Raw genomic sequence first — 9,994 nt, forward strand, 5'->3', positions numbered from 1 at the left:
GGGACCCCAAGGCCTCGCAGGGCTCAGAGACAGAACAAGACCAAGCAGCCCCACACAGGGGGAAAAGAGGTTTTATTACAGGTTTTCCCCCCAGGATCTGTGTCCTGCTCCCAGCAGCGTGTCCACAGAGCTGGGGGACACACCAGGGTCCCACACATGCCCAGATCCCCGTTTGGCACTGGGGGGAAGCCGCCGGTTTGGGGGACACAGCCGGACACCGTGCGGGGCTGGAAGGAGGCGGGAGCGGGCTCTGCGCCCGCTCCTGCACCAGCCCCCTCCCCACGTCCCAAAGGCACATCTGGAGGGGCTGAGGGTCCGTCCCCAGGGGCTGGGGGGGCCGGGACCCCCTCGGCTACCGGTGCCGGTGCTCCAGGAGAGCCTCGAAGTCCGGGGAGCAGACCAGCTTGTGGCGCACGTGGCCCAGCACCATCATCTCGCCCGTGCGGTTGTCCCCGATGCCGACGGACACCAGCTCCTGTCCCACGGGGGAGAAAAACCCGTGAGCAGCCCAAAACCACTGGGACATCCCAGTGCTGAGCCTGGAGATGCCCCCAGAGGGGATCAGCAGGACCCTCCCCTCATCACAGGGAAGCAAGAGGCAGCAGAACGCCCTTGGGGGGTTATCTTGGGGTGAAACGCCCCCAAACCGGGTGCCAGAGTCCCTCCCTTACCTGTAGGAAGGAGCAGGGGGTGCCCATGGTCACATCCAGGGTCACCTTGCCCAGCACCAGCTGCACTTTTCCCGACTTTCGGATGAGCAGTTTCCCCACCTGCCCCTCGGGGAGGTCGGCCAGGGTGCAGGTGTTCTCTGCCTGCTTCGCCTCCTGCCGTGTGGCACAGCGGGATTGGGATCACCCCACGGGGCTGGGATCCCCCCACGGGATTGGGATCACACCAAGGGAGTGGGATCACAGCACAGGACTGGGATCACCCCACAGGATTGGGATTGCCCCATGGCACTGGCATTACCCCACGGGATTAGGATCACCCCACGGGATTGGGGGAACAGCACCATGGGATGAGGGGACAGCACAGGATAGGGAGATTACACCATGGCATGGGGGGGAAACATCACAGGCTGGGGTGGAAAGGACACCACAGGATGGGGGGACACCACAGGATGGGGGGACATCCTGGTGGGCTTGGTGGAGATGACAGCACAGGAGCGGAGGGATCCCACCCCGGGATGAGGGGACACCCCCACCGAGCCCCTACCTGGCTCTTCTCCTGCTTCACCACCACCACCTGCCCGTCCTCGTTGTGCAGCTCGGCTTTGATGGGTTTGGTGTCGTGGGTGGGGGGCTGGCCGGGCAGGGTGTCAGGGAGCTGCAGGAACACCAGCTCCTCCTCGGCCGCCAGGCTCAGCCGCTGCAGCAGCTCGGCCGCCGACACATCCCGCGGGAATCCGGGCGGGCCCTTGGGCTTGGGATCCTCCTCGCACGGCTCTTCCTTCACTGCAGAGGCGGTGCGTGGGCACGGGGACAAGGGGGACACCCCCGGGGACAAGGGGGACACCCCCTGCTCGTCCCCGCGGGGTCCCCACCCCGTCCCAGCCCACCTTTCACCGCCGGTGGGTCCAGCTCCATCTTCTCCTCCTTGGACGCGGGGAGCCATGGCTGCATGTCCTCCTGCTCTGCCGCCTCCTCCTTGAAGAGCCAGCCCGAGTGCGCCAGGGGCAGCTGCACCGGCTTGTTCCGGATGTCGTTCTTCAGCCCCGGGTCATCCAGGAACTGTGGGGACAGGCAGGGGACACTCAGCAATGCCCTGGTGGCACAGGGGACACTCAGCAATGCCCTGGTGGCACAGGGTATACTCAGCATGGTCCCAGTGGCACAGGGGACATTCAGCCCCAACCCAGTGGCACAAGGGACACTCAGCATTGCCCCAGTGGCACAGGGGACACTCAGCATGGTCCCAGTGGCACAGGTGACACTCAGCACCACTCTGGTGGCACAGGGAACATTCAGCACCACCCCAGGGGCACAGGGGACACTCAGCATTGCCCCAGTGGCACAGGGGACACTCAGCACCACTCTGGTGGCACAGGGGACACTCAGCACCGCCCCAGTGGCACAGGGGACACTCAGCATGGTCCCAGTGGCACAGGTGACACTCAGCACCACTCTGGTGGCACAGGGAACATTCAGCACCACCCCAGGGGCACAGGGGACACTCAGCATTGCCCCAGTGGCACAGGGGACACTCAGCACCACTCTGGTGGCACAGGGGACACTCAGCACCGCCCCAGTGGCACAGGGGACACTCAGCATGGTCCCAGTGGCACAGGGGACACTCAACACCACTCTGGTGGCACAGGGGACACTCAGCACCGCCCCAGTGGCACCAAAGCCACCCCCCTTCCATGCCCACTGACATCGTCCTTCTGCAGCATCCGCAGGATCTGCTTGGTCTCCTCGTCCGTCTCCCTCTTCTCCTTCTTGATGTTGATGATGTGCGAAGGGCCGAAGTCGGACACGTCCACGGTCTTGTCCCAGGAGCCTGCTGGGGGACAGAGGAGCAGCCCAGGGTCACCCCAGGAGGGGACACTCCCCCAGAAAAATAAACCCAACCAGAGGGAAGCTCCCCTTGCCTTTCTTCTTCATCATTTCAGCAGGGCCCTGCTCGAAGATGGAGTGGGACTGGATGACCTCGGGCCGGCCCCGGCCCCGGCCGTGCCCATCCCGCTGCCGCTCCCGCTCCTTCTTCTCCTTCTTGACCGTCACGTCCTCCCGGGGCCTGCGGGGCAGGGAGGTGGAAATCACCCCCAGCCCTGCCCCAAGCCCCTCCCAGGACGGCGAGTTTTTGGAAGGGACCTCTGGACATCGCCCAGAGATGGATATTTGGGATATTTATATGGATATCTGAGACATTTCCGTGGATATTTGGGATATTTATATGGATCAACGGGATCCCTTCTCAGTCCCTTCTCCAGACCAACCAGGCTCAATTCCTGCAGTCTCTCCTCCTCAGAGAGACCCCAAATCCTCCCTGCACCCCCCCCACTTTTTACCCACGGGGATCCCCCCCCCCCACTTCTGCTGGCAAATCCACCCCTGCCCCCTCTGGAAACAACCCCAAGGCCACTCACTCCTCCTTGATCTTCCTGCTGATGATGTTGGGGGTGAAGGTTTTCTGTGGGCACCAACAGAGAGGAAAAAGTCATTCCCAAAACCCGGCCCCTCCCAAAAGGGGGTCTCAACACCCAGGCCCAGCCCGGGGTGACCCCGATTTGGGGACTGGGGGGGGACGGGTCTCACCTTCTTGACGCCCCCCAGGGTGAGGTCTCGGGAGCGGATGGAGGGCAGGCGGCCCGGGCTGAGCGGGGGGGCTGCGGGGCGTCTGCCCAGCACCCCCCGAGCCCCCGGGAGCCCCGGCCGGAGGCTGCCCGGGGAGCCGGAGCTGCCAGAGCCCCCCTCGGCCATCCTGCGGGCAGGGGACACCCGGGGGGAAGGGGGGAGATCAGGGGGAGACGCTGCACCCCCAAACAGCGCTCAGTCCTACACCCACCCCAATAACGAACCCCCTGCACCCCCAAATAGGGTCCACGTGTAGCCCCCTCCCCTGAGGGGTTGTGACCCCCCCCCCCCAGGGGCCACTTGTGCCCCCCTCCCCAGCTTTCTCAGCCCCACTCATCCAGCCCCAAGCAGGAGCCATTTGTCGCCCCCCTCCCCAGGGGTCTCAACCCCCACGATCCCCCTGCTCCCCCCTCCCAAAGGGTCTCAGACCCCCCGTTACCCTCAGGACCCCCTTGCCCCCGCTCCCCAGGGGTTCAGACCCCCATTACTCACTCGCAGCCCCCTCCTCACGAGCCTGGGACCCCAGGGCCCCCCTGCGCCCCCTCCCCAGGGGTCTCAGCCCCCTCCTTGTCCCCCTTTACCCACTCTCACCCCTCTCCCCAGCATTCTCACCCCCCTATACACCCCCAACCAGGACCCACTGCCGCCCCGCTCCCCAGGGGTCTCATCCCCCTCCTCGCACCCCTCAGGACCCCCTCGACCCCCCAAAATCCTCCCACTTCCCCCGCCACGCCGCCCCTCACCCTGCCCGGGCAGCCACGGGCTCGCCGCCCCCAGCGCGCATGCGTCGCTCACGGCGCGTTCTTCCTGAGGCGACGCTGCCGCCGCCATATTTGCTGAGGGCACGGCGGGCTTGGCAATGAGCCGCCATCTTTGTGGTTGGCATTGCCTAACGCTGTGTGACAGCGGCGGCGCCATCTTTGTGACGGGCAGTGCCCGGTTCTCCGGACTGGACGCCGGGGGCAGCGCCGAGGGGACATTTTTGGGGGGATCACTCGTCCCTTGATTTAACACCCTCACGGGATTCCTGCAGTGCAATCACCCTCTCGGAGTCCCCTGCAGCCCCACAGCCAGCCAGGACCCCCACAGAGGGAGTTCATGCGTGGGCACCCCCTCCCAAAACATTTGGGGGGCAATGGGGTTTTTAGGGTTCTCTTCCACCCGCCCACCCGAAAAAAAAAACCCTTTGTCCCTCCAAGAAGGGTGTTCACTGCGTGCCAAACAAAAAGTCCGTCCGTCCGCCCCCCTCGGGCTCTGTACCCCCATTCCCGCGGGGGTCCTCTGTGGGTACCAGCATCCCCACGCACCGCATCCATCCCAATTTTGGGGCCGGGAGGGGCTGTTCCCACTGTCCCGCAAGCGGCACGACCTGGATACCACCACCCCACACACACACACACACACACTCCGGCCCCAAACATGAGGGGAACAGGCAGAACATGCCCACCACCCACCCCCAATCTGCACCCACATCCCACTCTGCCTCCATCACCTGACGCCGCACGCATCCCTCCATCCCATTGGCAGAACCGGGAGGTTTTTCCTTCCTCCCCCTTCTCTCCCCAGCTCCTTGGATATCTATTTTTCCCCCTCTTTTTTTTTTTTTTTTTTTCCTCCCTTCTCTCCCTCCTCTGGAGGGTGTTTGCTATTTCCGAGCTGGCTGGGAGGATCCCAGTCGCATCAGCCGCAGGCAGCGACGCGGCACCGCCGGGTACCACCGCGATCCCTCCGGCATCCTCCGTCCTCCCCGCTTGGATCAGCCCCGCCGGGGCTCTGTGTCCTGCCCTCCCTTCCCTTCTCCTGCCCTGCCGCTGCCCCGGCATCCCCCCGGCACGGCCAGGTAAGGGCCTCACCGGCGCCGGTGACACCGGAGCGGCCGCCGAATAAATCCCGGTGGCGTCGCTGAGGGATGCTCGGGGGAGGGCGGGCAGGGGGACAAGAGGGGGCTCTTAGGGGACACCGAGGCGTTGGGGCCGCGGGGACACGCGGTGACACGATCCAGCTGGAGCTATCCCGGTGCGGAATTCCTGCGCCACCGCCGGGCACGGGAATGGGGCAGCGAGGTGACACCTTGTCCCCGGCGCGGTGACCTTCGGCCGTGCCCCAGGGCTTTGGAGGCGGGGGGACAGCGGCTTGGGGGTGCAGGGGGAGGGGGCTGTGCGGGGGGGGGGGGTCTGCGCAGATGGGGGGGGGACACGTGGCCGTGGGTGGCCGTGGGTGCCGAGTGACAGGGGCACAGGCGGCTGAGCCTGGCGTGGGTGGCCGTGGGCACACGGAGGGGGGGGGGGGGCGGTGGCACGTTGGCTGCCCCCGCACAAACCCGGGGTGAAGGGTGGGGGGCACCCTCGCCCTCCAGCTCCCCCCCCGGAAAACCCACCACGTTCCCGTGCCGTGGATGTGATTCTGCATACCCCCACCCCCGGAGCGCCTTCCCGAGGCGCAGGGAAACTGAGGCACGGGCCGGGGCAAAGGCGGATCCAGCTTTTCCAGTGCCTGCGTCCAACCCTCCCCTCTCCCAGCAACTCCCTCGACTCTCCCCTTGTTTTTCTTTCCCCACCCGGTGTTGAGCAAACCCCGAAACGCCCGCTGGCGTCGAGCCGGGGCCCCGCGGCACCCGGGGGAGCGGCCGGGGCCCCCGCACCCGACCGGGCTTGTTCCCGGCGTCCCGCTGCCTGCTCCTGCCTGCGCTGCCTATTCCTGGCTCCCGGCCGCTTTTCCACCCCGGTGCCATCTGCTCCGCCGCGGGCGGCCTTGGCAGCTGCCGGCGTGGGCAGCCAGAGGGGGTTCGGCACCCCCAAACCCCCGCGCTGTGCCCCGCAGGAGCTCAGCCCCTCCGGCCATGGAGCTGCTCTCCACCCCCAAGAACATCGAGATCAACAACATCACCTGCGATTCCTTCCGCATCTCCTGGGCCATGGAGAAGGGGGACCTGGAGAGGGTCACCCACTACTTCATCGACCTCAACAAGAAGGAGAACAAGAATTCCAACAAGTTCAAGCACCGGGTGAGCGGCGGGAGGACGCGGGACCCCCTGTCCGGGGAGAGGAGACGGGGTTGGGAGGAAGAAGCTGCCTTTTAGCCCTCTCTAGCGCTGAATTTGGGTCATTCCCCTCACGGGACGCACTGGCGGATGGGGACAGGGGTGGGGACGGGGATCGGGGGGGTGACGGACCCCGCTGAGCCCCCGCGGAGGAGCTGAGCCGCTCCTGCTCCCCCTCCCCGTGCCGCGAGTCACTAATTCGGGCCGTTTTTAGCAGCGCCGTTGCCACGGTGATGCTATTTAATGTTTAACATTATTTTTTTTTCTCTCTCTCTCTCTCCTCCCCAATAATAAGGGGTGGGGGGGTGGTGGTGGGGTGGGATATATTTTTTTTTCCCCCTCCATCTCCCGACTTCAGCATCCGCCGTTGCCACAGAAACCGCTCTGCACTGCGGAGCTGCTCCGTGGCCTCTTGACACCGCGAGATGCCACCGGGAGCGCGGGGTCCCCGCGACCACCCCCACCTCGGGGACCCCGCGTCCCCATGGCAGCAGGGACACCTTTGGGGACAGGGACCCGGGAGCGCCGTGGGCACGGAGCGAGGAGGGGGGGGTGCAGCCCCCACACGCCTCACCGCGGTGTTTTTGGGGGGTCCCAGCGGATATTTTGGGGCCCGGCAGCATCCCCGCGGCGCGGGGCGGCGGGGTTCGGGGGGGTTTGGGGTGCTGTCCCGCCTGACCCGCGGCGCTCGGCACAGGATGTCCCCACCAAGCTGGTGGCCAAGGCGGTGCCGCTGCCCATGACGGTGCGGGGCCACTGGTTCCTGAGCCCCCGCACCGAGTACAGCGTGGCCGTGCAGACGGCGGTCAAACAGAGCGACGGGGAGTACCTGGTGTCCGGCTGGAGCGAGACCGTGGAGTTCTGCACCGGGGGTGAGCGGGAGCGGCGCGGGCCGGAGCCGGGAGGGGCGGTGGGGGCGTTCCCGGGAGCCCGGAGGGAGGATGGGGGCGATCCCAGGAGAACGGGGGCGATCCCAGGAGCCGGGAGGGAGGACGGGATTTGACGGCTGGAGTCAGGAGATGGGACGGGGAATGGGGGCGATCCCGGGAGCTGGGAGGAGGATGGAGGCGATGCTGGGAGCTGGGAGGATGAGGACTGGGGCAATGCCCTGAGCTGGGAGCCAGGAGGGAGGACGGGGATGATGCCAGGAGCTGGGAGATGGAAGGGAGAAGAGGGCAATGCCTGGAGCTCAGAGGGAGGATGAGGATGATGCCAGGAGCTGGGAGATGGAAGGGAGAAGAGAGCAATGCCTGGAGCTGAGAGGGAGGATGAGGATGATGCCTGGAGCTGGGAGCAGGGAGGGAGAAGAGGGGTGACCCCAGGAGCTGGGAGCAAGAGGAGGTCAGTGCTGCGAGCCACGAGAGAGGTCGGGGATGATGTCAGGAGCCACGAGCCGGGAGAGAGGATGGAGCCGGTTCCAGGAAGCCGGGGGAGACGCTGGGATCTGGGAGCCCGGAGGAGGACGGGGGCGATGCCGGGAGCTGGCACAAGCCGGGCCGGTTGGAGCGGCAGCTGATGAGTGGGAGGCAGGAGGTGCGGGGAGCTGCGGGCAGGGATGGGCTGCTGGAGGGGGATGGAGACGCCCTGATGTCCCCGTGGCCGTCCCCAGACTACGCCAAGGAGCACCTGGCCCAGCTGCAGGAGAAAGCGGAGCTGATCGCCGGCCGCATGCTGCGCTTCTCCGTCTTCTACCGCAACCAGCACAAGGAGTATTTCCAGCACGTCAGGTACCCCCAGCCCCATTCCCCACGCTCCCCGCTCCCAGAGCGCCTTCCCTGACCCTGCCTGTGCCTGTCTTTGTGTCCCTCCTCCTCCTCTTCCTCCTCCTCCTCCTCGCGGCAGGATGCACTGCGGGAACGTGATGAAGCCGTCGCTGAAGGACAACAGCGGGAGCCACGGCTCGCCCACCAGCGGGATGCTGCACGGCATCTTCTTCAGCTGCAACACCGAGTTCAACACCGGGCAGCCCCCCCAGGACTCGCCCTACGGCCGGTACCGCTTCCAAATCCCGGCCCAGCGCCTCTTCAACCCCAACACCAACCTCTACTTCGCGGACTTCTACTGCATGTACACCGCCTACCACTACGTCGTGCTGGTCCTGGCGCCCAAGGGCTCCTCCGGGGATCTCTTCTGCCGGGAGCGCCTTCCCCAGCTGGACATTTCCTCCAACAAGTTCCTGACGTGCTGCGTGGAGGAGGGCGAGCTGGTGTACCGCCACGCCCAGGACAGCATCCTGGAGGTCATTTACACGGAGCCGGTGGACCTGAGCCTCGGCGTGCTGGGGGAGATCAGCGGCCACCAGCTCATGAGCCTCTCCACCGCCAACGCCAAAAAGGACCCCAGCTGCAAGACGTGCAACATCAGCGTGGGGCGTTAAGGGGAGAAGGAGGGCAGGGCCGGGCAGGGGCACTGGAGCTCGCCGCGGGGGCTTCTCCCACGGACGCCGGCGGGTGGAGGACGCGGGTGGGCTCGGGGGGTGCGGGTGGTGCCCCGAGGAAGGAGCCGGCGGGACGCAAGGAGGCAGAGCCCGCGCCGCTGTGCGCCCCGAGGGAGGAAGCCTTCATCTCCTGGACCGGCCGAGCAGCAGCATCCTCGCCGGCGTGAGCCCCGAGCTCTGCCCCGCTCCGCGCAGCCGCTGCGGGACGCCCCCCGTCCCCTTTCCCCTCCGGTGTCCCCCGCATCGCCCCGCCGCAGGTTCCCGCAGCTCCCAGGGAGCCCCGGCCCTGCCCGCCGGGACTGGGGCTCCCCGGCCGCTCCGGGGGGGTTCAGGGAGATGCTGGAAGCACCCACCCCCGGTTTTGAACTGCTCCCGGGGACTGCGGGGTGCTCAGGCAGGGGCTGCAGCCGTGCGGGGGACCCCCGGGCGTGCCCCCCGTGTCCCGTCCCTCTCCGCTCCGCCGTCCCGCACCGCCCGAATCCCCGCGGCCCCGGAGGCAGCCGGAGGAGCCCGGGGAAGGGGAGAAGGGATGTGAACCCACCCGCCCCCCCGTCCCCGTGCCTCCCCCCCAGCCCGCAGCCCCCCGCATGAGCCGTCGGCAGCATGGCGCTTGCGTGCGGCCCCCCCGGGGTGCCCGCCCCCCGTCTCTGTGTCCCCCCCGCCCCTGCACGCTGTACAACAACCGGCTCCCCGTCCCCGAGCATCCCTGTGCTGTGCTGGAGGTGTTTCAATAAACTCTGTGCGGTCGCCACCGGCCGTGTCACTCGCCTCTGTCCCCCACGGGACCCCAGGAAGGGGCTCCGACCCCCCCGCACCGATGCGGCTCGGGGGAAGGGGGGAATGGGACTGGCAGGGGACACGGTGGCCGCGGCCAGCTCCCAGAAAATTCGGGTTGGAAGGGTCTTCCTGGAGATCACCAGCTCCATCCCGCCTGCCCAGGCAGGGTCACCTGGATCGGGTGACACAGGAGCGCTTCCAGGTGGGTTTGGGATGTCGCCAGAGAGCTGCACCCTCCCCTGGGGCTGTCCCGGTGCTCTGCCGCCCCGCATGGAAAGAAGTTCTTCCTCGTGTTGAGGTGGGACTTATGTTTTTGTTTATGGCCATCGCTCCTCGTCCTGTCGCTGAAAACTTCCCCAAACCCCACGACCCCTTTTCACCACAGAGACTGAAAATGAAAATTTCCCCAAACCCCTGTGACCCCTTTTTATCACGGAGACTGCA

The 9,994-nt window shown here is 66.7% G+C and overlaps 2 protein-coding genes across 3 annotated transcripts; one reads left to right on the forward strand and one right to left on the reverse strand.

Moving 5' to 3' along the window:
- Window positions 1-55: 55 nt before the first annotated feature.
- On the reverse strand, window positions 56-4,062 carry POLR3D (RNA polymerase III subunit D). Of its 2 annotated transcripts, none has more exons than XM_040087683.2 (9): window positions 4,040-4,062; window positions 3,258-3,423; window positions 3,089-3,132; window positions 2,591-2,736; window positions 2,375-2,499; window positions 1,559-1,730; window positions 1,216-1,454; window positions 672-824; window positions 56-475 (listed from the first exon to the last, which is right to left on the reverse strand). In XM_040087683.2, exons 2-9 carry the CDS (start codon window positions 3,420-3,422, stop codon window positions 353-355), a joined length of 1,167 nt encoding a protein of 388 aa, XP_039943617.1. In that variant the 5' UTR covers window position 3,423; window positions 4,040-4,062; the 3' UTR covers window positions 56-352. The 2 variants fall into 2 exon arrangements, with proteins under 2 accessions (XP_039943617.1, XP_039943616.1); XM_040087682.2 differs by having other exon boundaries at window positions 2,375-2,502.
- A 791-nt stretch (window positions 4,063-4,853) lies between these two features.
- On the forward strand, window positions 4,854-9,274 carry PHYHIP (phytanoyl-CoA 2-hydroxylase interacting protein). Its single transcript, XM_040087687.2, has 5 exons — window positions 4,854-5,136; window positions 6,117-6,300; window positions 7,034-7,208; window positions 7,946-8,063; window positions 8,179-9,274. Exons 2-5 carry the CDS (start codon window positions 6,136-6,138, stop codon window positions 8,711-8,713), a joined length of 993 nt encoding a protein of 330 aa, XP_039943621.1. The 5' UTR covers window positions 4,854-5,136; window positions 6,117-6,135; the 3' UTR covers window positions 8,714-9,274.
- Window positions 9,275-9,994: the final 720 nt, after the last annotated feature.

This window comes from Hirundo rustica, chromosome 28, assembly GCF_015227805.2.
Source record: "Hirundo rustica isolate bHirRus1 chromosome 28, bHirRus1.pri.v3, whole genome shotgun sequence".
NCBI classification, from domain to species: Eukaryota; Metazoa; Chordata; class Aves; order Passeriformes; family Hirundinidae; genus Hirundo; species Hirundo rustica.

Excerpts from the sequence above, each read along its gene's own strand:
- POLR3D (XM_040087682.2), bottom strand. The coding sequence starts at position 3,422 with ATGGCCGAGGGGGGCTCTGGCAGCTCCGGCTCCCCGGGCAGCCTCCGG. Across the intron at positions 2,503-2,590 it reads TGAAATGATGAAGAAGAAAG|CAGGCTCCTGGGACAAGACC; the intron begins GCAAGGGGAGCT and ends TCTGTCCCCCAG. Across the intron at positions 476-671 it reads CCCCCTGCTCCTTCCTACAG|GAGCTGGTGTCCGTCGGCAT; the intron begins GTAAGGGAGGGA and ends CCCGTGGGACAG.
- PHYHIP (XM_040087687.2), top strand. The coding sequence starts at position 6,136 with ATGGAGCTGCTCTCCACCCCCAAGAACATCGAGATCAACAACATCACC. Across the intron at positions 6,301-7,033 it reads CCAACAAGTTCAAGCACCGG|GATGTCCCCACCAAGCTGGT; the intron begins GTGAGCGGCGGG and ends CGCTCGGCACAG. Across the intron at positions 8,064-8,178 it reads GAGTATTTCCAGCACGTCAG|GATGCACTGCGGGAACGTGA; the intron begins GTACCCCCAGCC and ends TCCTCGCGGCAG.